A 22,553-nucleotide genomic window follows, 5' to 3' on the forward strand; every position below is an offset into this window, starting at 1 on the left:
ACCTCATGCTATGTTACCTGAGTCACTGCCTATTTCGACCATGTTTCGGATCCAATTATTCAGCCATCAACCAACATAGTTGACTTCCGACCCACCAGTAGGGCGCATGTCAAGCGAACGGCCGGCAGGCAATCCATCTTTGGTTAATGCTTTGAAGCTTCGGGGTTCATACATATTAAAAACACGCCAGCGGCAGTTGGACGCGATGCCTAGCAGGGCCTAAGGCTGAGTCACATCACCAAGCTGTTGGGAACCTTTGCGACCGCTTCAGCACCGGATACTCGTCCCGAGCGGTAGTGAACCACTTGGTTCGGACTTGCAAGTGCAGAACCTCTTCATGACCAAGAGAAATGACTGTTCGCCGATGCACTCTGGGTCAGCCTCTGCATTCTGTGATACCAAGCAACGTCAATCAATTGGAGCCAACTTTCGACAGTTTTGCGACGCCGAAACCCACATGACAGCTGGGCTAGGTACTCAGATACTGTAGCGTCCCCGAACCCCATGGAGACCTGTAGCGGTAGCTTTTTAGCCAATGAGCTCGTTAGCTAAACCTCCGCACTACGTATTCTACCTGTTGCGTGATAGACGCTCGCCCACCATAGCCGGATTAGTCACCCCGAAATTTCAGAAATTGGGCTAACGATTCAATCCGAGACCGAAGCATCGGCTTCGGCTCACTCCTGTGGCATGATTAGATCGACGTGAGGGCTTACAACATCTCGGCTGTCTTATCTCAGACACCTCATCGATCCGAGTGACAGATCCAATACTGCATTGTTCAGAAACCGAAATGAGCACTGCAAGCACACCAGTATTGCGGCGGCTCAATGGCCGTCTCCAAGCCTGTGATCCTTGCCGAAGCCGAAAGGTGCGTCCTATTCATTCCACCTGTCGAGTCAGCCCAAAGAACGGGCACTGACACTGGACAGGTGGCTTGCGACCATACACGGCCAGTGTGTTTGAGGTGCAGGAAAAGGAAGCAAGACAGGCTTTGTATCTACACAGTTTCCTCGACTACAGTTGAGGCGACAGCGCAGAACTTGGCTTCGGCTCCATTGACCTCGACATCAATAGATGGCCAAGATACCAGCATAGCCAAAAATGGCCCGAACTTGCCCAGCCCAAGCACAGATAGATCACCGTTCACAAACAGTCCCGTGAGCACTCGGAACCATGTTTCGCGCGCAAGTGGCTACCTTGGTTACACCAGCTATTGTACGGTAATCGAAGAGACGCTAAGCATTTTGAATGGACACCCGGAAGATGTCCCTCCAAGTCCATGCATAGATGACTGCCCAGTCCACGTATCTCCGAAGACTCTCACGCTTGCTGTGACTATACTACGACATGTTCCATCGGTTGAAGATGGAGAGCGCCTATTTCGCAAGGATTCCACACTCTATGACCAATGGCTCCGTCTCATCGCCTGGCGCTTCTTGATATCGCTCTATAGTGAATGGGGCAGCTACCTTGGACACAATCGCTCAGTACCGAGACTGGAGGAGATGGCCCGCAAGATATGTATTAATACCACTAAAGCCGTAAACAAGGTCGATGGGCCTGCCTGGTTGGATCAGTTTAGCGGCCCGGACCTAAGATGGGAATCTATAGGCTTGATCTTTAACTATTTCGATCTCGTCGACAATCCGGGAATGCCCGAGACTCTAGATGGTCGTATACCTCAGAGTAAATATGCGCCTACTACACAAGAGGCCATTATTTTATGCCACGAATTGGCACAGGAATTTTCTGACGGAAATCCCTTCATAGTTTACTTGAGCTTCAGGAAAACTATACTTGAATCACTCATATCTGGGGATGCCAGTACGTTCAACAGCAATCCCCGATTTTGATTACGCGGAGGAGCGATGTTCCACTAATTCTCTACGACAGGTCGTCAAACATGGAGGTATCTTGCGGACACTGTTGCTTGCCTCACGTTCCTGGGCATGCATGCAGAAGCACCGGATGAGAACTATCAACCGACATTGTATTCGGAGGTTAGCCGCCGAATACTGTTGCCAATCTTTACCGTAGACAAGGTGTACGTCAATATGATCTTTCAAATCTCTAACATGATAGCCCTTCAAATTACTGACAGAATCCACTGTGTACTAAATTATACGATTAGCCAGCTTGCTTTTACGGGGCGACCACCGCTATTATTTCGGAAGTTCATTACAACGCCAATGCCTCTGGATCTCGAAGATGAGTTTCTTTTCTTAGATCAAGAATCACTCCTTGAAAAGGTTCGTACCACTATAGACGAAAAAGGGTGGGATAAAGGAGGCGGATCTCATTCCAGCACTTACACTCGAGCTCGCTACATGATGGCGGAGATAAGGGAGCAAATCGCTGAGATAGCACTGGGCAACGAATATTGTGCCACAGTGGACGACCTCCTGTGAGTTCAAGTTATCATCGTTGGTGTTGCTTAATATCTCTGACCATATCAGCCAAATCAAAGAGAGACAAACTGCAGCAGAGTCAGAGTTTCCTCGTGTCTTGCTTTGGTGTCAAGAAGACATCATGAACTACGATGTGACGCCGAACACATTATTCTCACGTCTGCTCTTGAAACTTGATGCCTTGCAGAATGACTTCTTCTTGTATCGCCTGTTGATTCGCAAAGGTCGGCCTGATGAGGGCAGCTTGTTGGCGACGAGCTTTGAGATGGTGACTTTGGTGTTGAACCTTTGGACACATATGGACCGATTCACAAGAATGCGACCGGACTTTGAGTGGCTTGTAAGTGCTTCGCCGAAGCCTTTATTATATTGAGGGTAAGCCCCTGATAACGTGTCCAGGTCATTGGCTATGGTGCATCACCAGGCGGCATCCTTTGCAAGTGCCTGTTAAAGGCAAAGTCAAGCCAAATCCACCCAAATGAGCCGGCCATTACGCGTTCCACAGTGATCCAGAAACTTTCCCTACTGGTCGGGTTTCTAGACTGGGTGAATCCCGCGGCACCCAACTCAGAACTATGCAAGGACGCAATGTCTGTGATCCAACGTGTACTTGACCAGGCTCTAAACAATCCACTTGGCGAATCAAGCCCTTTTCAGGATGGTATCGATTGGGATTTCTCAGGACAGTTGGATTGGAACTTTGACTTGATGGACACATTTGATTGGATGAGGTCTGACTGAACCGGAGTGTCCGGGAATATCACAGCAAGCCTCTTATGATCGAGATAGCCCCCCACAATTCCAACGAGCTATCTATAGCTATAATGCCCTAATCATGCCTCCTACTTGATGATATCATCTTGTTAGGTAGAACATGTAATACTGCTTCTGTGCAAAGCTCTAGGTACCAGCCAAACTATCGTCATAGTTATTCGGATCTAATTCCATCTCGACTGGGACATGAGGGGTTGGCCGGTTATTGCGTTCTTTAGCTATGTCCAAATACTCTCTTGTAATGGAAGTCATGTTAAAGATCAAAATAAAAATAAACTTCATCAGCAACGCGCAAGCAACTGTAACTTCCCCTCCGAAGATCAGCATTCACCAGATACGCCCGTCATACGTCAAGCAACTATCAAACCCTTTCCATACTTACTTCGCTTCAGAAGGCTGCATTTGTCCTGGTTTCTTCTCGCAGTAGTTCCTGCAACTGTCTTTCTATTCAGTATTTTCGGGTGCTCCCCAGGTTTCTCCAGTATGTCTCCAAACAGATCCTGTGTCGTCGTCCGTCGCTGTAGGTATTGCTCGTCTGTTCATACTGACTAGTATTTGCCGTCGCCCGATAGATATCGTTCCGTTACCACCGCATCTACCACTGCTTCTCGTCATGGTTCTAGGAAAGCGAAAGGCTGGGCTGCAAGGCGGCCGCGACACGACTGGTGCAGAACGGGCAAGAGGCATTATCGAATCGCTGCACCGGATCGAGGTTTGGGACCGTTTGAAGGAGCTCGAATTCTACATCCATCTGTCCTCGCATACCGATCTGAATCGAGAAGAGAGGGATGCCATCGCAGATTGTCTGGAGTGCAAGTTTGCCCAAGGCGATTTCGATGGTCTACAGCGTGACTTCATGGCAAAGCTGACCCATTTGGAGAGGGTCGTTCGTGGTCGCTATGACCACATCGTCGATTTTCTACGGCCCACGCGGGCGCCTTCCTTGATCGAGACAACTAACTACGCTCTCCGTAACTTGGATGCCACCAACGTCAAATGCCTCAACGACTTGCTAATTTACCATAATCCTGCTCGAGTAATCCGAGTCCGCGACAGCATAGTTAGCGCATTCAAGAAAGATAAAACCTTGACCTTTGAGCAGATGCGAAACGCCACTCTAGACATCCAGGAGTTTGTCTCGTATTTGTTCCCATGGAGACGCCAGCTCCTTTACCTGCACCTTCTGACATCGAAGCACAAGCCACATCCTGCAGAAGTGGCGTGGACACAGGTGAGCGCTTCAGTTCAAGTCACACTTCTAGGACACTGATCTCTTGATCGTCAGGACGCTCTCATGTCTCCCGGGATTGCACAGGCGGTCAGAGATCGGATGAACGACCGCCGGAGCACAAATACTTCACCTGCTTTGCAAAAGCTCGGCACCACGATTAATCTCATTATTCATCAAGTAACTTACCGTCAGCCTGGACTGATGGCCGCTAGCTTGCGAGCAGATGCGGCCGAACTAGACAAACAGGAAATGGACCTACTGATTGGACAAATCAGGGAAGCACAGGAGCTTATGAGAGGTCAAGACCAGGGAAATTGATCAAAGTATGCTATCGAGTCATGATAAGAAGCAAAGGACTGTAGGCAGAGTTCTTGGATGCCTTAGAAACTGATTGAACGTGACAGGGAATGTGGTTGAATTGTGTTGTTTCGCGTGAGATTGAAAGGCTTTTGAAGGCTGGAGTCAAACTTGCACCAACAATCATGAGAGGCGCGTTAGACTTCTCTCCCTTTTCACTAATAAGAGATTTTCTCAACGTCCAATTCCAAGACAATGTCATCACCATTGGCCACTGTGATGTGAACGTGCTCTGTCAAATCTCATGTCTTTGACCCCTCACCTTTTGCGACTGCAAGACAATTGGTAGTATCACAACTATTCCAGGTAGATGTGTGCAGAGTTCGCATGTATCTAAACAGCAGCGTATATAGAGCCTTTGGGTAATAAATCTTTTGTTCACTCTCATCGGTTGATACTTAAGCTTGTACCAACGAATATTCCGTGCCTCTCGCCCACTGACTACGACACTCGCTGTAAGATTTGCTCTAGGAGATCTTATCAGCGTGAGCTTGGGTGCTGCCACTTTTGTGAAGTGAAGCTTAAGAATCTAGCCAACCAGAAATACTGCAGTTGCGCTCCATAATATACCAATCTTCATGACTTCCGCAATTTGGACATTCCCTCTTGCCGTTCGGGCCGCTAATCAAAATGATTCAATGATTAGGACGACATGTAGGCGAGCTTCGATATGCGTAATATTTTCAGGCAATTCATCTCACGTTTCAGTCACATGGTTGGGCATTGGTGGGAATCTGCTTTGGTGGGAAGATCATGATATTAATGTAATGTGGAGTATCTATCGTTCGCTCTATACAACAAAACGCCTAAATGCCCAAAGGGCGCCAGAAATACATAAACAGGCCAAACCACACCGCAATGAATGCCGTAAACAGGACAGCTCCCGACATGGGCGCATGGAGCTTGTCCAGCTTGTTTGTCGACTTCGTCTGCGGGACTCCCTGGTCCTCCAGCTGTGCGGGGTGCGTCTCCCACGGGGTGGGCAGACCCAGGTCGGCCAGGATCTGCTCCGTGGTGATCTTCGCGCCGGCCAAGACGATTGGCACGCCAGTGCCTGGGTGGGTGCTCGCGCCCACGAAGTAGGCGTTCTTGTAGCCCTGCGCCCTCGTGCTCGGGCGGAACTTGAGCACGTTGAAAAAGCTGTGGCTCAGGCCCAGGATCGAGCCCTTGTCCAGGTTGAACTTGGACTCCCACGTGAACGGGTCATTCACAATCTCGTTGGTGATGCAGGCGCCGATGTCCTCGCAGCCGGTTCGGGCCGAGACTGTGGAGAGGACGGAACGCCTGGCCCGCTCGACCAGTTGTTTCCAGTCGTGGTCGCGCGGGATGCCTGCGTCCTCCTTCAGGAAGCCTCGCGACTGGTACAGGTGTCCGGTCGGCACCAATGCAATAACTGCATCGCAGCCGTCCGGCGCAGCGTCGGAATCCATGCGACTAGGCACGTTAAGGTAGAAACTTGGCTCCGTCGGAAGCTCTTGTCTGGCGAAGATCGAGTCGAACGACTCCCTGTACTCGTCCGCCAAGAAGATGTTATGTGTGTTGAGCTGCGGGATCTTCTTGTTCAGACTCCAATAGAATGATATCGAGCTGCATGAGCCATCTCTTTGCCGGAGGGACTCGCTGAACTTCTCCATGCTGGGGGTTTGTGGGAAGAGGTTGCTGTAGGCGTAGACCAAATCCGCATTTACCACCACGATATCTGCGTCGAGTCTCTCGCCCGACTCCAGCAGGACTCCAGTGGCGGTCTTCCCGTCAGGTAGTGTTAAGACTTGCTTGACTGGTGTGTTTAGGCGGTACTTGACGCCAAACCTCTCGCTCACGTCGACCAGCGCCTGCAGCACAGCGTGGAAACCACCCTTCGGGTACCATATGCCCTCAGCCAGCTCTGTATACTGGAGCAACGAGTACGTCGCCGGGGCGTCAAACGGACTCATGCCCATGTACATGGTCGCGAATGTGAACACCCTCCTCAACCTCTCCGACCAAAAATACTTGCTGGCGCGGTTCCATATGCTGTGAAGCGGGTGCAGCTTGATTCCCGACCTGACAAAGTGCGGGTTGCACAGATCCCACCACCTTGTGAAGTTCTTGTGCAGGACATCGCTGACGCTCAACTCATAATGCTGATGCGCTTCCTCGAGCCACTTCAGATACCGTTGGAAGCCATCCTTCCCTTCCCACCGCTCGATCTGCTTCTTCATGCGCACCAGATCCGTCGAGAGCTCGAACGACTCTCCGTCTGCGAACCAGACGTTGTAATTTGAGGGGCATTGCATCAATTCCACACCCTCGGCCTCGAGAGATGTGTCCAGGTCGTAGAAGGTCTCTCTGAAGAGCTTGGGCAGTAGAAGAAGTGAGGGCCCTTGATCAAAACGGTACCCCTCGTGGTGGATGAGCGAGCAACGACCACCAGTGAACGAGTTCTTCTCTAACACGGTCACGTCGAAGCCAGCCTTAGCAAGGCGTGCGGATGTGGCGATGCCACCCGCGCCAGCGCCTGGAATTTCAAGTCAGCAAGCAAGACGAAATAAAAGAATCGAGGTTTCGCACCGATGACAATAGCCGTTCTTTGCCTTGGTTTCTCCATTTTACAGAATGAATATTACTTTGATGTGAGCGCAGATTTTAAGCGGGCGTGCAAGGATAAGTAAGCACAAGTGAAGATACTGGCGGTGCCGCGTATCAGTCTCTTTGCAATTAGACGATGATGATTCTCGAGTCGTAGGAGAGAAGGTCGTGAGGATATGCTAGACAGTCATGCAAGAGTTTATGTTTCTGATGGTGGAGCGAAGTGTTTTACGATCGCAGAGCCCAGCAGCATGGGTCAGCTCACTTACACGCAAGAGATCTTAGTGTTATGGGCCGATGCACGATGCAGCGTTATCTAGTTTAGCGCCAAAGGGGACGAGTGCTTGCTCCTGAGTTTCGCAGGCAAACCATGCAGCAATGCCACTGTTGGCAATGGCAATAATAACAAATGGAAGCATGTGAATGGCCCGAAAAGATGAAATGCACGTGTGCCTGGCAGTCTTGATTCATCATTGCCGACTAGGTATGGTCCCTGAGCCAGTTGCCATGTGGACTCTCTCGCACTTCTGCCATGTCCGAGTCCGAGGGGCCTTCATGAATCATCATTCCTAGAAACGGTGGATTGCAAGCGCCAACACGCAAAGCCCAGCCGCAGAAAACCTGGACGCAATGACTGGGCACGTCGCAGGTCACCCGCCAATTGGTGTCTGTGCTGTCACCCAGGAGCCAGGTCTCGGAAAGTCCCACAGTACACTGTTTATGGTTTTGTTAGGGTTGAAGTCAGATTGATGGAGTCGTTACAGTTGACCCTGGTGCTATCTCCGAGTCAGCCGCGATTTTGCAGGTAACAAAACATAGGATACCAGCCAAGACCAGCCCTATTATCGCTGCTAGCACTAGCGCACATCATATCTCAGGTATCACAGTAAAGAAAGATGGCGTACAGTGAACTAAACTTTTGTAAATAGATGATATTCCGTAATTATTATGCAAACAACCTGCCATGCAAGAACATTAATCCCTCTAAAAAAAAAAAAAAAAAAAAAAACTTTGTTTGAAGGCTGTGAGCAGAGAGCGATCTATGCAAGACATCTAGAATGAAAAACAAATAGGTTCCAGGATCAGTTGGGACGTTTCGAATCGCTTATTGTGCCGCAAGATTCTTCCAAGCAACCCATAGCCTTCTCGTCCGGGGAACTGTAGCTCTCTTCGGGTTTTTGGACGACCGAACTCCTTTCTTCTCTCGTAAAACTCGTCCGATCTCCATGTAACTCTCCACGGCCACAATAAGTGGCCCTTTGATGTCGCGGGGAAGCATATCCATATCGATTCGTGACCTTGCATATTCCTGAAATGCAAGATTCAACAGCTTTTCCCTCATCTTTTCGACAACTGGTTGCCTTGGTGCCTTGATTATATCACGAGGAGTAGCCCCTTCTTCTTTGAGCCAATTCGTGGGAATATAAACCCTCTCCATATCCGCATCAACCGTGATGTCTCGAGCAATGTTGACGTATTGTAGCGCATGGCCCATAGTTCTGGCCGCCTGAACCAAAACGTTTTTGTTTCTGTCTGGGATGCGGGCATCGCCGTGATGGAATGCGAGCCAAAGACATAACTCACCGACAGTACTAGCGACACGGGAAGCGTAAAGTTGGAGATCCTGTTCGTTCTTGATAGGAAAATTTCCTGGCAAGTGTGGTTCACCGTTCCCGCCGGTGTGTGAAAATGCTAAATCCATTTTGAACCCTTCAAGAAGTTCGTATAGAGGTACTTTTGGTAGAAGCTTAGCTGGAAGTAACCTCAAGGCAGACTGATCGTGCTCATGGAAATTCTCCTCAATGTAACCCAAAACTGCAGAATCTTCGTCAGGGGATGCCGGTGTCTTCGAGGAGTATACCAGATCCAGATACTTTGTCAGCTTTTCGATCCATTCTAGGGCTTCAGCTTCATTCCTTGCGTCATCGACGAGATCGTCTGCGACGCGACAAAACGAATAACTAGAAATGTTTAGCCAAGTTCAGAAATACCATGAAAGAAAATACTCACAGCAAGACGAGGTCAATTCGCACCCGACCTGGGAACACCGAGCTGGCCAAGTAGAAACTGCGGCTCTTGCGTTTCAAGGTGCACACGGCTTCCCTAATACCACGTACTCGTTCCATATCATATTTCGAGCGATCGAGAAGCACGCCCTTCAGTAGCATAGATGGCGAGGGCGTAGATGAAACTTCTGGGAAGAGCTTCGGGAAAGTGTTAAGCACGGCCATGCCACGGTCAAATGCCACCAACCCGAATACAATCAAGGCGTTCGTGACAAGAAAAAACACAGCCTCTTCCAGTTCCAAGCTACCGAAGAGACACCATCCGAGCTTCGTTCCAGACTCGATCGACCACGTTCCTCTACCGAGTGCCAATTCGTCCACGATCCAGAGATAGAGCGTTGGCAAGATAATTGGCGTAGCAACACAGACGAGGGGAAGCCTGATGAGGAAGTAGCCAGAGAATGTCCATGTAAGTAGAGCGAAGGGACAGGCCCATACAAGAATAAGTCCAAGATATGTGCCCTCGCCTCCCTTGCTGACCAAGGCGCCACCAATGACTGTGCATGCTGCCAGGAACACCTGTCCCAAAAGCCGCACTGCCTGGATTGTAAGCGAAACATCGGATTTGTTGGTTAGATACTGCGCATGCAGCAATGGCTTGTTGAATAGGATGTAGAGCATCGACGTAATGTATGTTTGTATCACAAAGAAAAACAGCTCCTCTGCTGGTACTGCAAACAATCGCAACCCGACAATCGCGTCTGGTGGATACGTCCAGACGCCATGGTGAATGAGGTACGAATCCCACGGTAATGTCGCAGTGAAAGCGATTGCTATCAAAGCCCCAGTCTTGTAGAAGTCCACCCGTGTCAGAAGTGGTTTTAACACAAATGTCAAAAGTGCAGCCAGGGGAATGGTGTACTTGAGGTGTCTATGAGCGCCGTTAATATTGCATCCTTCGGCATTAGAATTGGAATGCATCAACTCACACAAGCGCATAATCGTAAGCCATTTTTTCAAAAGCCAAGCAGTGAAGGAGGATAAGACCCTAACAGATCAATCGGCTGGAACTTTAAAGACGGACGAGTTACTTGTGTGTGCGAAGTGCCCAGATGTTGCATGCCACTCGGGTATGGTAAGTAAATAGGACAGAGACGTGGTAACGCGAAGCCTGTAGCCGTGGCCTACCGAGCGAGCGGATGCATGAACATGAACCACGACAGCATTCCAAAGTCCGAGTCCGAGTCGGAACTTCAGGGAGGAACGAAGAGCGCCCTGCATGACAGGGCCTAGCTGGAATTGGGCAGGGAAGGCAGGTGTGCATGTTAGCGTCTCATGAAGCTCAATGTTGTCTCAACTGCGAGCACTGAAAATTGATGAGATCATAGACTTGCAATAGTGATTAAGCGATAGGTTTTAGTGGAAACCTACCAGGTCCCGCAGGAACTTGTAACTAGATTGTTGGTGCCTACATAATTCTTCCTAACCGTAGACTAGTCTAGAATAACTTGACACAGGCATCGTGTTTGAAATCCCATACTAAATGAGTTGCAGCTCAGATTTCGCAACTAAAAGCATGCGAAATTTCCAGAAAGAGATTTCTTTACGTTTGGTGTTTTTATCTGGAAATACTTACGGTAGTCATAGAGGGTTGTGCCAGATTACTCTGCTAAAATATGCCCTGTTGTACTGATGTAAATCTACGTGCCAGGGTGGATACCTGTCACCAAAGTATATCAACTGATGATAAGAAACCACACGAGATGGATTGAATAAAACTGGACGCGAGACTATAATTGAAGTCAAATTCATTGAAAGCAGTGTAGGTATAGGACAAGATGGAATTGCCGTGCTAACATAGTCATAAAGCGGGTGAGAATGTCTAGCAGGCACTTGGGGAGCTTCTCGTCCATGTACAGTAGTCTAGGTTAGTGCCACGTTAAGTACGTCAAGTGATTGGCCGCGCGTAGGAAAATGAAATATTAAAATAAAACCAATTGGACAGTTTTATCCGCCGGCTACCGACCATATAATATTTTGTCGGCTGGAACTCGGTGTCATATGAATTTATCAGATGATCAATTGCTAAGCCCGAATGATACATGCGCATCATAATGAACTGTGTTTAATGAACTGTGTGATAAACTACATACAGGCCATAAACTTTTCGTAGAAATTCATTATCATACTCGCTATGCTTTCGTGGTTCTAACAAACACAACGCTTTTTGAACTGGTAGAGAATCAATAGCTTTCTACATTCGAAACATTACACAACTTCGTCAAGCCAATGCTAATGGTTGGCACCGAAAACAGAACAGTGTCGCCTCGAATCCAGTGAGTCGCATGGGCTGTATCACTGGATTCTGGCGTCGGGGACAACTGTGGCGGCTATCTGATATTGTACCACAAACCAAGCAAACCACTAATGATGGCAAATGGCTTTGCATCTTCGACGCCATCTCCTTCTACCCCTGCACCATGCTCATTTCTGATTCGTCCTCAACACCCCAATATTATGAGTATTGCGACCATACCACTATTGGGCTGGGGACCATGCTGACGTTGCGGTAGACCCATACCCACCAATTCCTTGGTAATGTCCACGATTGCCCCTATATGCTCCTCTGTATTCGCCTCGTGAACCGCCATAGCCCCTGCCACGATAACCACCAGTGTTGTTGCTGCCGCCACGGTACTCGCCGCTACCACGGCCTCTTCCTCCCCGAAAGTCGCCTCTTCCACCTTGATAGTCACCACGTGGATGTCTAGGAGCCTCATACGGCGGGTGCTGTCGTTGATGACCTGCGCTTCCATTCACGGTATTTGAAGCAGCCTGATCTTGTTCCGTTGGATTGGCCGAAGTCCCGTTCGACATGCTGGCATTGCTGCGGATACGACCGTCCTTTCTGCGGCGGTCAAAGGGCCGCTTCGCATGTTTATTGGGCTTCCCGTCGACAGAAAACTCAATCTTCTTCACGGGATCCTCAACCATTTCGAGGCCTGTCAAGCCGAACCTTTCCCGGTCCTCTTTCGATGTGGTACATGCCTGGAAGACGTTTTCCAACTTCTCTACTTTTCGGAGTTCTGGAACCCACATCTTGACATATTCCCCTTCCTTATCGTAGTCGAAAGCTTGTTTCACTGGATTAAAAATCCTAGCCTCACCACGAGGATCGTTACCAACACCTGAGACATACTGCCAGTTTGACCAATTGGATGACACGTCATAATCAACAAGTAACATCTCATACCACTCAGCGCCATATCGCCAATCAATTCCAAGATGTTTCGAAAGGAAGCTGGCAACGTTCTGTCGAGCTCTGTTGGATGTGTACCCGGTGTGAATTAGCTCGCGTTGAGAAGCGTCGATGAGACCCATGCCAGTTGTGCCTGCCCACAAGCGTTGTAATATTTTGTCTATTTTGTCTGGGGCAGACTGAGAGTCCAAGGCATCAGTCTTCTTGGGTGATTTCCACTGCAAGTTGTTGTCGTCACGGAAGCCTGATCGGCGGAATAACCTGTATGAGAACTTTCGCGTGCATAGTCGCATGTAATCGCGCCATAATAGCTCGAACCGAACGCCCTTCGATCCCTCATTCTCGCCAGTGCCATAACCCTCCGCTTCGGAGAACGCTTCGTCTTTCCCGTCTTCATACCGCACGAGCGCCTCGTGAATTTGGCGTCCTGTCATGCTGCCCACAGCCAGAAAGGCAGAGAGCTTAGTGCTGAAGTCTTTTCCGATCAAACCATTGCGGGAGCTCTTGTAGTGAAACACTGTTCCATTCTTGATAATGTCATCAAGCCGGGCTAGTGCCTCCGTCTCGCCTCCCACCAGGGGATGCGCCGACGTGGCATTCTCCGGGAACGGTGGTGCATTAGGTATTATTTCTCGGATCGGAGCAAGCATACATTCCTCTAGTTCCTCGTACGTTGACGGAATTTCAAAGGGTCCTGCTTGTGGCGGAATGTCTGATATAGGCGGCAATTCTGGTAGGTCGGCCTTTGAGGGTTTCGGCAGTGCGCATCTCGGTCTCTCCCGCAACGGTTCCATCATCTTTCGATAAGTTGTGAAGACATCTGGAAGGTCTTTAGGACTGTTAAGTTTCACATCGCGGCTATATTCTGTGAGTCAAGATTTCAGAGGGAAAATGATGTGTGAACACGTACTCATCAATGAAGTACTTCTCGTCGGCCCAAGCACGGAATTCGATGTTAGAATCAGCGCATATGACAGCGAGTTTCTTCTCGTCCCGTCTCTCTTCAACCCCTTCGTCCGATGTCATCCACACGGCCTTGACCTTATGGTTTTTCTCTTTCAGACTGCTCAGAATAGTCTTCAAGACATCGTCGTACTGACCAACCCGAACAACTAGCCCACTTCCCAACTTTTCCAATGAGTTCTTCATATCCCACACAGACCCTACAAGCATCTTAGCTCTATGAGGACCGCACCGCCAGAAGCCCCCCACTTCACTCTTGGCCTGTGGATATGGTGATTTGGACCCATCTTTGATGAATCCAGAAATTTCGACCTGCTGTGAATGAAAAACATATACTGGCAAAAGATGTGTATACCCATGCTTGGATGATGATGCCAGATGATGTAGAATAGGATTGTCTGAAACCCTTAGGTCCCGACGAACGAAGTAGATGACTACGTTGCCCGCGGACATCTTGGGCAGGAGGTTGACGTTGATATGTTGTCAGATAGATGCTTCTGCAGCCAGTATAGCCTGAATAACTTGATAAAGTGAAACCACTGATACCTGATATAGTGGGTTATCGGGTCGGCTTTCGAAGGCGTGGAATCTAGAGTTGCAGAGTTAAGCCGTGGAATGATTCACGTTTTATCTTACACACTTTCGTATCTTAAAAAGGCAACCGTCGTAGTACGGATGAGAACCAATACCAGCTTCAAACTGATAGACCAAATGTTACACTCGGGTATCAATTAGAACATAGAAACCGCCGGTGCCGTTGTTGTCGTTGCTGATCGAAGAAAGAAGGCTTGACCTTGTCCCTCAATGTACCGAAACTGTCTATGAATCATGGGGTTGTGGGCAATCGGGAGGACTATGACAAGTTGATCTCCAGATAAAGAGGCGTGCCGCTAGCCACTCGCTAGAGAAGAGTAGAGTTACCGCCAGGCAGGACCGAGATGCGCAGTCACACCTTGGACGGAAATAATGGACAGAAAGTACATGAAAATAGCCATGCTGTGCGAAAGCCAGGAGAAAACAAGCTAAGGTTGGAAATTTGCAACGTGATGACTAGACATTCCCAGCGTCGATGTAGAAACTTCAGATCGAGCGCGGAGATCGTACAAATTGATGGAAGGACCACAAAACAAGTACGCTTTGGGAAGGGGCTGCGCCCCCGGGGCAAACCTTATTGCTAGTATCTGGCGATGACTGCTGCATTCTGCTTGAAAATAAACGTGTGGGAATATTCCAGTCCTCTCCTACCGTGGTTTAGATGGCGAATTTCAACGGCGAACGCTGTATCTTAGATCGAGGCTCTAAATGTTGTAGAGCAGCCAAAGTGCGCGAGGGGGCGGACGAGCATCGGAGGGTGCTCAACACCGATTCGCCAATCCCTGGCTGAATACATGCTTACGCTGACTCCTTAGTACTTGCTTGGCCAAAATTGGAATCCACTGCGATCATCACAAATCGTAACTATCTTGAACCACAACAGCTATACTGTCCGTTCGTTAGCTGTGTGCTGGGGTTACCTCAACGCTGTGCCGTTTTAGGTTCCTTGTAAGACCCCGCCATAGCAGCTGTTTGAGAGTTTAAAACAATGGCCGTGATGAGCATGATTGTACGCGATCCCGACATTGCGGCATGTCGATGATTTTAGTTGATTGGCGTTCTAGGCGGCTTCCAAATATTGGAACCGGCGCCAAATCAGCACGTCTGCCGCATCCGCGGAGACTACACAGCTCCACTCAAGGTGTCATCGAATTTACCCCTGCAGAGAGCTTGAACCCTGCGAGCCCTGAATTTTAGGTGATGCTGTCATTGACTGGCTGCTTTTTGCGACTTCTCCAATATGTACAGTATCCGCATTAACTACATAGGCTTTGGATGCTCGCCTTATAGAAGTCGTTCAACTTTGCTCAGATTGCCTTCAAACCACACACAAAGTGATTTCTCATTCACTCGAGCTGCTGAAATGGTAACTACAGGGGTGCAATCCCGAGAAGATCATTTCACACTTGCCTATAATTCGGGTTCGCCTGGTCGATCTGATTCCCGCCATTGTCTTGGAGATTTCGCATCGACGAGGCTAGGGCAATGGGCTTAGCAAATGATAGGGACAAATTGTCATGCACGTTGCATTAGTAACGTTATCGTGCATAATACACGTGCGGCCGGCACCAGGGATAGCCATACCCCACAACTTCATCCGACAAAGATTTTTCGTAAATGCAGTCAATTTTTGCTGATGGTAACTCAAACGAATCGGGTTTGTGCTTGGCACGTTGGTTGGCTGTTGCAGGATAACCGTCTAACCATGGAGACCAGCCATTAACCGAATTGACAGATGGGCTTTCTAACGTTCAGCACTAGACCGTCACTCATGGGTGTCTGAATAAAGCAAAGCGCCTATGGAATACGCGATCCATGATCGGCATATGATATATATGGCTTGTACCGAGACCATCATCACGGCCCGACACCCATAGTTCGTAACGTCTCGGCTCTGTCCGTGTACCTCATCTCAGGTCATGGATCAGGGTACAAGGAAGTTGTCACAAATGTAACACATTTTGGCTTCTGTGTTCCACAACCACATGAGCCAGTGCCTCCATATTCAGCTCAGCGCCATCCATGGTCATTCGCGATTCCCGTATCAAACGACCTCTGTGACGATCATTGTAAGTCCCATCCAAGCTTGAGTATAGAATTAAGCACTACTTGTGGTCTGGAAGGCGCATATCTCTAAATCTACCCGAAAATATTTCTCAAGCATTGCGTATCACAAGGTGAACATATATTGGCAGGTAGTGTATTGAGGATTCGCTCGCAATATTGCATCACATCCCCTCAGGATGACCCGTAGTCCTTACCTAATTCCTACGTCAAATGCCTCCACTGAGCCCTTATGGTATCGCTTGGTTCCGGAGACTTGACCTAAATTGTATGTTGGCCAAAGACTGCCGCAGCAAACCCTGAAAAGCTATCAAGCAGCATCTGGTATCAAGGCTTGCATTAGTCCTATGTATGTCTCATGCTCTCGTAGCTAACACAATCGATCGTAGAAGTTCGGTCACAAAAACCGAATCGCCCCTAAAATGACAATATCAAGATACACAGCGTTTTGAAGGGATCTTTCCCAACATGTTGCTGACCTGATAACCAGACGAAGACGTAGCGACACATTAGGTAATATAGCATGTAGTAGACCTAATCTTTCAGTAATAGCCGATTCGCAGAAATTATGTTGTAATCAGAACCGCATGGTAGATACGAATGATCCACAGGCTCAACCTCATCTACAATACTGTAGGGCTGAACCGCCAATATTTGACTGTCACTGAAAAATCTTGGTGGACATTCAAGGCACCTGGAGATTATTATACCACAACACTGGGTGAGACCTACTTCCACCCAGATCGGCAGCACCGCCCCTGATGTTAACCATGTGCTAGAGCATTTACTATGTCCAATGTCTTAAACGATCTATGTGGTGCAAAATCTTTGGTGGCAGTGCTCCGGGTAAAATTATACCATTTCGGTACAGTACAACATTCGCTCGAAAAGCTGTTGTTTGACGAATCGTCGCTGCATGTAATTCATAACACACAGCTTCAATATAGCGTTGATGCCTAGCGAACCTATAGATACAAAGGCTCACCAAGTAGCATATAGTCGAACGTTCACTGGTCTGTCTAGGACAATTCATCCTACCCGTATCACACTTGGTAGCCTCCTTAAAAACAAAAATCTATATATTTAGCAATGTTCGAGTCGGCCGCTACATACGACCATAGCTCTTAGAAAACTCGGCATCCCGTCCGCTCTGCCCTAGATAAACTGAGAAGCGCCGGATTAGTACTCAGGTGGGTGACCACTGGGGAATCCCTGGTGTTGTATGTCTTTTTGTCTTTTCTTCATACTACTACGCTTCTTTTTCTTTCCCCAAAAGTCTGTTTATTTTTACCTTGCTGCAACACCCAAACATCACATACGACCATAGCTCCTAGAAAACTCGGCATCCCGTCCGCTCTGCCCTAGATAAACTGGGAAGCGCTGGATTAGTACTCAGGTGGGTGACCACTGGGGAATCCCCGGTGTTGTATGTTTGCTTTTTTAATTGCACTCGTTATTTTATTCTCAATAGATACCTTTTTGTGTATTAAATGCCATAGAGTATGTGCCAGATGTGAAGCGGCCCAATCAAACTTACTTATAAAGATGAAAAAGTACTATGGTTGGCTTGAATAATCACTTTTGGGTTACGGGAACTGTGATTGAACTGAGTCGCCTACACTTCCTATTGCCTAATTAATAATATGCATAGGTGAATCAGTAGAGAATCTTCAATGTTAACTGAAAGACCAGTATAACGCGCCAGCCACATAAAAGTTTCTCAAGGATGGGTTGTGTCGTCCGAGAATAAGGATTCGCAGCCTTACAATAGCTCATCAGGTTGTTAACTGAAGTCGGTGATCAGCTCATGTTGCACACAGCTCCGTGTAATACGGCAGGCACAATGCCGAGCGCAACCTTGGGCATCTTTTCTAACGGGTGTGCACACTCTCATTAAATCGATCTGCATATATATATAAAAAAACTCGCGAGGCTCCCTGGCCCCCAGCTAATCGGAGGCATTCAGCTGCAGCTTCCGCAATACTACTAGCAGGAACGTGACAGTTGTGCGCAATGATCGGTATACGTCGTACCGGTAGCAAAACATGATCCTTTGGACTGTTGCATCTAACATGACAGGGAGGACACGTAGCCATGGTGGCATTGGTCAAACTGATGTGACCGACTTGAACAATGGCCAACCGCCCCAAACGTGTACGACACCAGATGTAAGTGAGCCCATGCCTGGGCTTACACTAAATACCATGCATGCGGTGCTTAGAGGAGCGGGAGAACATGGCAAGGCAGAAGTAGATCTGTCCCATCGTGCCCACTAGGCCTCTCTATCATTGAAAGCGCATTCACTATGCAGCAACTTAAAGGAGGCAAAACGCCGAGGGTGTATGCACCGTCACATATTGCCAAATGATGTATGCAATATTATGCCCGCGACCAGTACTCTTGGCATAATTGGCGGCGTGGCGACGAACTCAAGGGGCCTTGCGGCCAAAAATATGTGCCCCCAGATCGGTCAAAACGGCATATCAGTTGGACAAGACGGTGATGCACGTTTTCTGATCATCTGTACAGTTGTTTGGGGGGCGCTTGCAAGCCTTCTTAACACTTTTATCTCAGTTTCCAAGCGCTCAGCCTCGCCGGGTTCCTTGTCGCTCGCTCTCATTACTACTTAGTGCAGAAGTCACAACGAGGATGATCGGGTAGTTTATAGCGAACCTGCAGAATGCAATGCGCTTCGCCGTAGTCAAAGCTGGAGGAGGGCTATGCGGACGCCGGTAGCAGCACCACACTTATATAAACTAAGTACCCCCACCCAAATTTCCATACGTTCCCTTCAACATTCAACATTCTATCGGTCGACCACACCAGGAAGATTCAGCAGCCTAAATTGCTCTACGGTCGTAACCAAATATCGCATCCTTAAATATGACCTCTCATTATTCTCCCCTTGCGGTGCCTAGGGTTGAAGGCACACATTCTTCGCTAGAGCATAATACCCTTCACACTTTCACTCCAGCTCTTGCTGATAGTCCTTCGGAGAACGACATTGCGACGTATTCGTTTTTGCCACCACAGAAATCGTGTTCTCGAGAAACGAGCCATTTACACGGGAATCAAGTCAAAGAAAAACAAACAAGCTTGAACCCATCGCTTGCATACGCTTCCACCGAAAATATCACTGGAGAACTAGGTCCTACTAACACTTCCTCCGATGCCCATGCCACAGGTGCTTCTTACTGGTGGCTGGAAATCGGAGCAATTGTACTCAGCCTAGGGTCCATGGTCACCGGTATTGCAGTTTTACACTCTCAAAACGAGAATCCCTTGGAATCATGGACCTTTGTAGTGTCCCTCAATACGTTAGTCTCTATCCTTGGTGTGATTGCTAGGACGACGCTGGCATTTGCCATCAGCTCTTGCATTGGACAACAGAAGTGGAATTGGTTCTATGGCCGCCAAGATCAACTGGTTGCGTTTGAGAGATTCGACGAAGCCAGTCGAGGTCCATGGGGTAGTGTTAAACTTCTCTACTGGTTGAAAGCGCGGTAAGTAATATATATATCCGCTGCCGGTAATCACATCTAATGTGCAAGGAGACATTGGGCTGCTCTCGGACCCTGTGTGATCCTTGTTTTTCTCGCATTTGATCCATTCTTCCAAGCCACCATATCTTACTATGGAAAGCTTAGTACCATCAATACCGACCAAGAAAGTGCCATAATCGGAAAGGTTGAATCGCTGTATCTGGGCAACATGTATGAGGAGTATAATAACTTTTGGTGGATTGTGGAAGACACTGATATGACCATACCTACCTATTGGTTCTCGGGCCAACCCGACTTTGGACTCGCCAGCGCGACATATAATGGATTCAGCAGCTCCTCAACCTTTAGATTGCAGACGACCAAATACACCTGTGTCAGCGGCAATTGCACTTGGCCATTGTATACTTCATTAGCCATCTGCAGCGCTTGCAACGATGTATCCAGCAATATCACAAGATCTAGCGGCGTTGCTGGGCTGACATATCACGACGGGTTTTCTAACCTCACTCTATGGAACCAGGCGACACAAAACGGCACGGATGTGCCTCTGACTGGATGGTATAGAATACTGCCCCACAGTTACACAAGCTACGAAGTGCCTTATTCTCATATCAAGACATTTGATGGGCTTCGAGGCACCGGAATCGGGCCCATGCCGGACATGGCGGAAGATTTATACCTGTACGACCATCGGACCTTGATGACTGTTGGTTCCACGGCGAAGCGTAGCGAGACGATCAGTTTTCAGAATTTAGAAACACTTTTGGCCGCTTTCATAATAATGAAAGCCCCAAATACTTATTTTAACAATGAGACAGTTTGGGAAAACTCCACACCTACTGCCACTGAATGCGCTCTGTCGTTGTGCGTCAACGCCTATCAGACAAGCGTACATGCTGGAGAGCTCAACGAGAATGTTGTGGACTCCTGGACAATTGTAGATCCTAGATCTTGGCTGGCACTGTCATCGGTGAACGGCAGTCTCGATCCGGCGTCTCAACACTGCGAAGGTGGAACCGATGGCCACCAAACATGTACCGACGGAAACTTCATTTCCGATGACAGAGACCTCCATGACGGCGGTCCGTTGCGGTCGGACTTGGTACTACTCGCCCCGGCCGACAAATCCTTAGGAATACCTAGCTCCCGCTTTCCGATCACCCAAGTGACACTTGAAAGCACGATCCAGTTCCTGCTCAGCTTGACAATAAGCCCGGAAAATTTGGACAATTCCCTCTCCGTGTATCCTGCCGGTTTTTGGGATCAGGGCAGGCCTAAGATCGTCTGCTCTCTTATAAATTCAACCAGCTTTACCTCCACGTTTGAAAACGTCGCCAGGAGCATCACGGACTACATCCGGGACGTCGCGTCCGTCGAGCATTATGGGACCATGGAAAGGTGGGCCGTCTACGCCCGGGTCGACTGGGGGTACATGACATTACCGGCCGTTTCCATGTTGATAGGATGTCTCTACGTGCTCTTCACTATCGTGAACACGGTGCGCCTAGGTCTGCCGGTTTGGAAAGAGAGTGCTCTGAAAGTATTAACATACGGACTTGATAGTAACACTCAAGAATCGTTAAGGGGAGGCGATGGTCAGGGAAAGTTTGACGATGTTGCTAGGAGAACAATGATCAGGTTTGAAGAAAACGTCGATGGGTTAAGGCTACAAGTTGCATGATTTACAATATATGAATAGACTTCGTAAGATCGTCTCCGTTCAGATGTGGACAGTTCGTCGATATGTTATTTTTGAACTGGTTAATAATGGTCTGCCATTGCTCAACTGTTAGGCTGGAGTACTCATTATCTGTGTCGTAGCCCGACTCATCGGTAATATCGAGAATGACCAGCTCACCTGGGAAATCTACCATGAATCTTTTCTTTTGTCAGCATGTTTCACCCCCCGATCCGACTAAGTATTCTCGAATTACTGACCGGTTCACGTCGTTGATGGCGTCTTCTACGCTTTGTCCATTGCCACCTTGGTAGGTACCAATTTTGCCGTAATGGCACAGCATGTGTTTGCCTCCATTGCCTAAACAAGGTCTGATGTCGAACCAGCGAGACCCTCGGACTAGTTGGTAATATATGTCAAGAACCTGTGTTTGTATATTGCCTGTACCGCCTGAGCCTGTATCGTCGCCAATTTTGCTCAGCCCGGCGGCGTGCGATCCTGGCATGCATATATACTTCAGCCTTCGCTTCCCGATGATATCGAGGGTTTATTGATATAGCTTAAGATTAAGCTGTTATTACTTTCAGTATTTTCCGATACTCTTTTATTATTATTAAATATTCCGATGTATCTCTTTAAATAACGGCTAGCCGTTATTATCGTCGTATTATTAATATATTCTCCGTTTAACTTCTTCGAAAAAGTAATTATAATCGTCGTATCCTTTTTAAAAGGGTAATTCCTTCAAAAGGTTTTCTTAAACATATTCGATACTGAAGAAGTGAGTGTTGGCTGTACTATTACAGCAGGAAGGCTAAGCGGGTCATACGGCCTTTGTCGGAGTTGTTCTCGGCCTGATCATTATAAGGTCTGAGAGATGGGACTTGTAGATAGCTTTCTTCATCATGCTTTCCACATTTTTGCACAGTTAGTCGTTTGTTTTTGTAGCAGTGCATTCGGAAGACAACGAGGATGGCTCGTTATCGCAGATTAATACTATTTTGGTTGTTGAACTCATCCTTTTCACTCATTACTTATTGATCAGTCCACGAACAAGCCTGCGAGCTTGTCGTGAGGCCTTCAACCAAGGGACAAGACAGTGGTCCTGGTTTAATATATAGAGAGATATCCTCGATATCTCTAAA

General features: G+C 48.2%; 6 protein-coding genes across 6 annotated transcripts; 3 read left to right on the forward strand and 3 right to left on the reverse strand.

Annotated features, from left to right (window-relative positions):
• The first annotated feature begins 650 nt into the window (after positions 1 to 650).
• On the forward strand, positions 651 to 3,262 carry BKA67DRAFT_418697 (uncharacterized protein). Its single transcript, XM_046096803.1, has 6 exons — positions 651 to 871; positions 933 to 1,827; positions 1,897 to 2,047; positions 2,135 to 2,407; positions 2,460 to 2,751; positions 2,811 to 3,262. Exons 1-6 carry the CDS (start codon positions 794 to 796, stop codon positions 3,150 to 3,152), a joined length of 2,031 nt encoding a protein of 676 aa, XP_045953406.1. The 5' UTR covers positions 651 to 793; the 3' UTR covers positions 3,153 to 3,262.
• On the forward strand, positions 3,251 to 4,739 carry BKA67DRAFT_418705 (uncharacterized protein). The gene is made up of 3 exons (XM_046096804.1): positions 3,251 to 3,666; positions 3,758 to 4,416; positions 4,471 to 4,739. Exons 1-3 carry the CDS (start codon positions 3,372 to 3,374, stop codon positions 4,732 to 4,734), a joined length of 1,218 nt encoding a protein of 405 aa, XP_045953407.1. The 5' UTR covers positions 3,251 to 3,371; the 3' UTR covers positions 4,735 to 4,739.
• A 563-nt stretch (positions 4,740 to 5,302) lies between these two features.
• BKA67DRAFT_639024 (uncharacterized protein) lies at positions 5,303 to 7,859 on the reverse strand (the record flags this gene model as incomplete). Its single annotated transcript, XM_046105724.1, has 3 exons — positions 7,324 to 7,859; positions 5,662 to 7,270; positions 5,303 to 5,378 (listed from the first exon to the last, which is right to left on the reverse strand). Exons 1-3 carry the CDS (start codon positions 7,358 to 7,360, stop codon positions 5,303 to 5,305), a joined length of 1,722 nt encoding a protein of 573 aa, XP_045953408.1. The 5' UTR covers positions 7,361 to 7,859.
• A 495-nt stretch (positions 7,860 to 8,354) lies between these two features.
• Positions 8,355 to 10,359, reverse strand: BKA67DRAFT_630185 (Phytoene synthase). The gene is made up of 2 exons (XM_046105586.1): positions 9,352 to 10,359; positions 8,355 to 9,302 (listed from the first exon to the last, which is right to left on the reverse strand). The coding sequence occupies exons 1-2, from the start codon at positions 10,344 to 10,346 to the stop codon at positions 8,447 to 8,449; spliced, it is 1,851 nt and encodes a 616-aa protein (XP_045953409.1). The 5' UTR covers positions 10,347 to 10,359; the 3' UTR covers positions 8,355 to 8,446.
• A 1,526-nt stretch (positions 10,360 to 11,885) lies between these two features.
• BKA67DRAFT_524815 (DASH family cryptochrome) lies at positions 11,886 to 14,022 on the reverse strand (the record flags this gene model as incomplete). Its single annotated transcript, XM_046098615.1, has 2 exons — positions 11,886 to 13,464; positions 13,517 to 14,022. The coding sequence occupies 2 exons, from the start codon at positions 14,020 to 14,022 to the stop codon at positions 11,886 to 11,888; spliced, it is 2,085 nt and encodes a 694-aa protein (XP_045953410.1).
• Positions 14,023 to 19,110: 5,088 nt separating this feature from the next.
• Positions 19,111 to 21,411, forward strand: BKA67DRAFT_525518 (uncharacterized protein; the record flags this gene model as incomplete). Its single annotated transcript, XM_046098673.1, has 2 exons — positions 19,111 to 19,730; positions 19,779 to 21,411. 2 exons carry the CDS (start codon positions 19,111 to 19,113, stop codon positions 21,409 to 21,411), a joined length of 2,253 nt encoding a protein of 750 aa, XP_045953411.1.
• Positions 21,412 to 22,553: the final 1,142 nt, after the last annotated feature.

This window comes from Truncatella angustata (genome assembly GCF_020726525.1).
Source record: "Truncatella angustata strain MPI-SDFR-AT-0073 chromosome Unknown BKA67scaffold_9, whole genome shotgun sequence".
NCBI lineage: Eukaryota > Fungi > Ascomycota > Sordariomycetes > Amphisphaeriales > Sporocadaceae > Truncatella > Truncatella angustata.

Excerpts from the sequence above, each read along its gene's own strand:
- BKA67DRAFT_418705 (XM_046096804.1), top strand. The coding sequence starts at position 3,372 with ATGAGGGGTTGGCCGGTTATTGCGTTCTTTAGCTATGTCCAAATACTC. Across the intron at positions 3,667-3,757 it reads GTGCTCCCCAGGTTTCTCCA|ATATCGTTCCGTTACCACCG; the intron begins GTATGTCTCCAA and ends GTCGCCCGATAG. Across the intron at positions 4,417-4,470 it reads CAGAAGTGGCGTGGACACAG|GACGCTCTCATGTCTCCCGG; the intron begins GTGAGCGCTTCA and ends CTTGATCGTCAG.
- BKA67DRAFT_630185 (XM_046105586.1), bottom strand. The coding sequence starts at position 10,346 with ATGCGCTTGTGTGAGTTGATGCATTCCAATTCTAATGCCGAAGGATGC. Across the intron at positions 9,303-9,351 it reads CGAATTGACCTCGTCTTGCT|TTATTCGTTTTGTCGCGTCG; the intron begins GTGAGTATTTTC and ends AAACATTTCTAG.
- BKA67DRAFT_418697 (XM_046096803.1), top strand. The coding sequence starts at position 794 with ATGAGCACTGCAAGCACACCAGTATTGCGGCGGCTCAATGGCCGTCTC. Across the intron at positions 872-932 it reads ATCCTTGCCGAAGCCGAAAG|GTGGCTTGCGACCATACACG; the intron begins GTGCGTCCTATT and ends GACACTGGACAG. Across the intron at positions 2,752-2,810 it reads GACCGGACTTTGAGTGGCTT|GTCATTGGCTATGGTGCATC; the intron begins GTAAGTGCTTCG and ends TAACGTGTCCAG.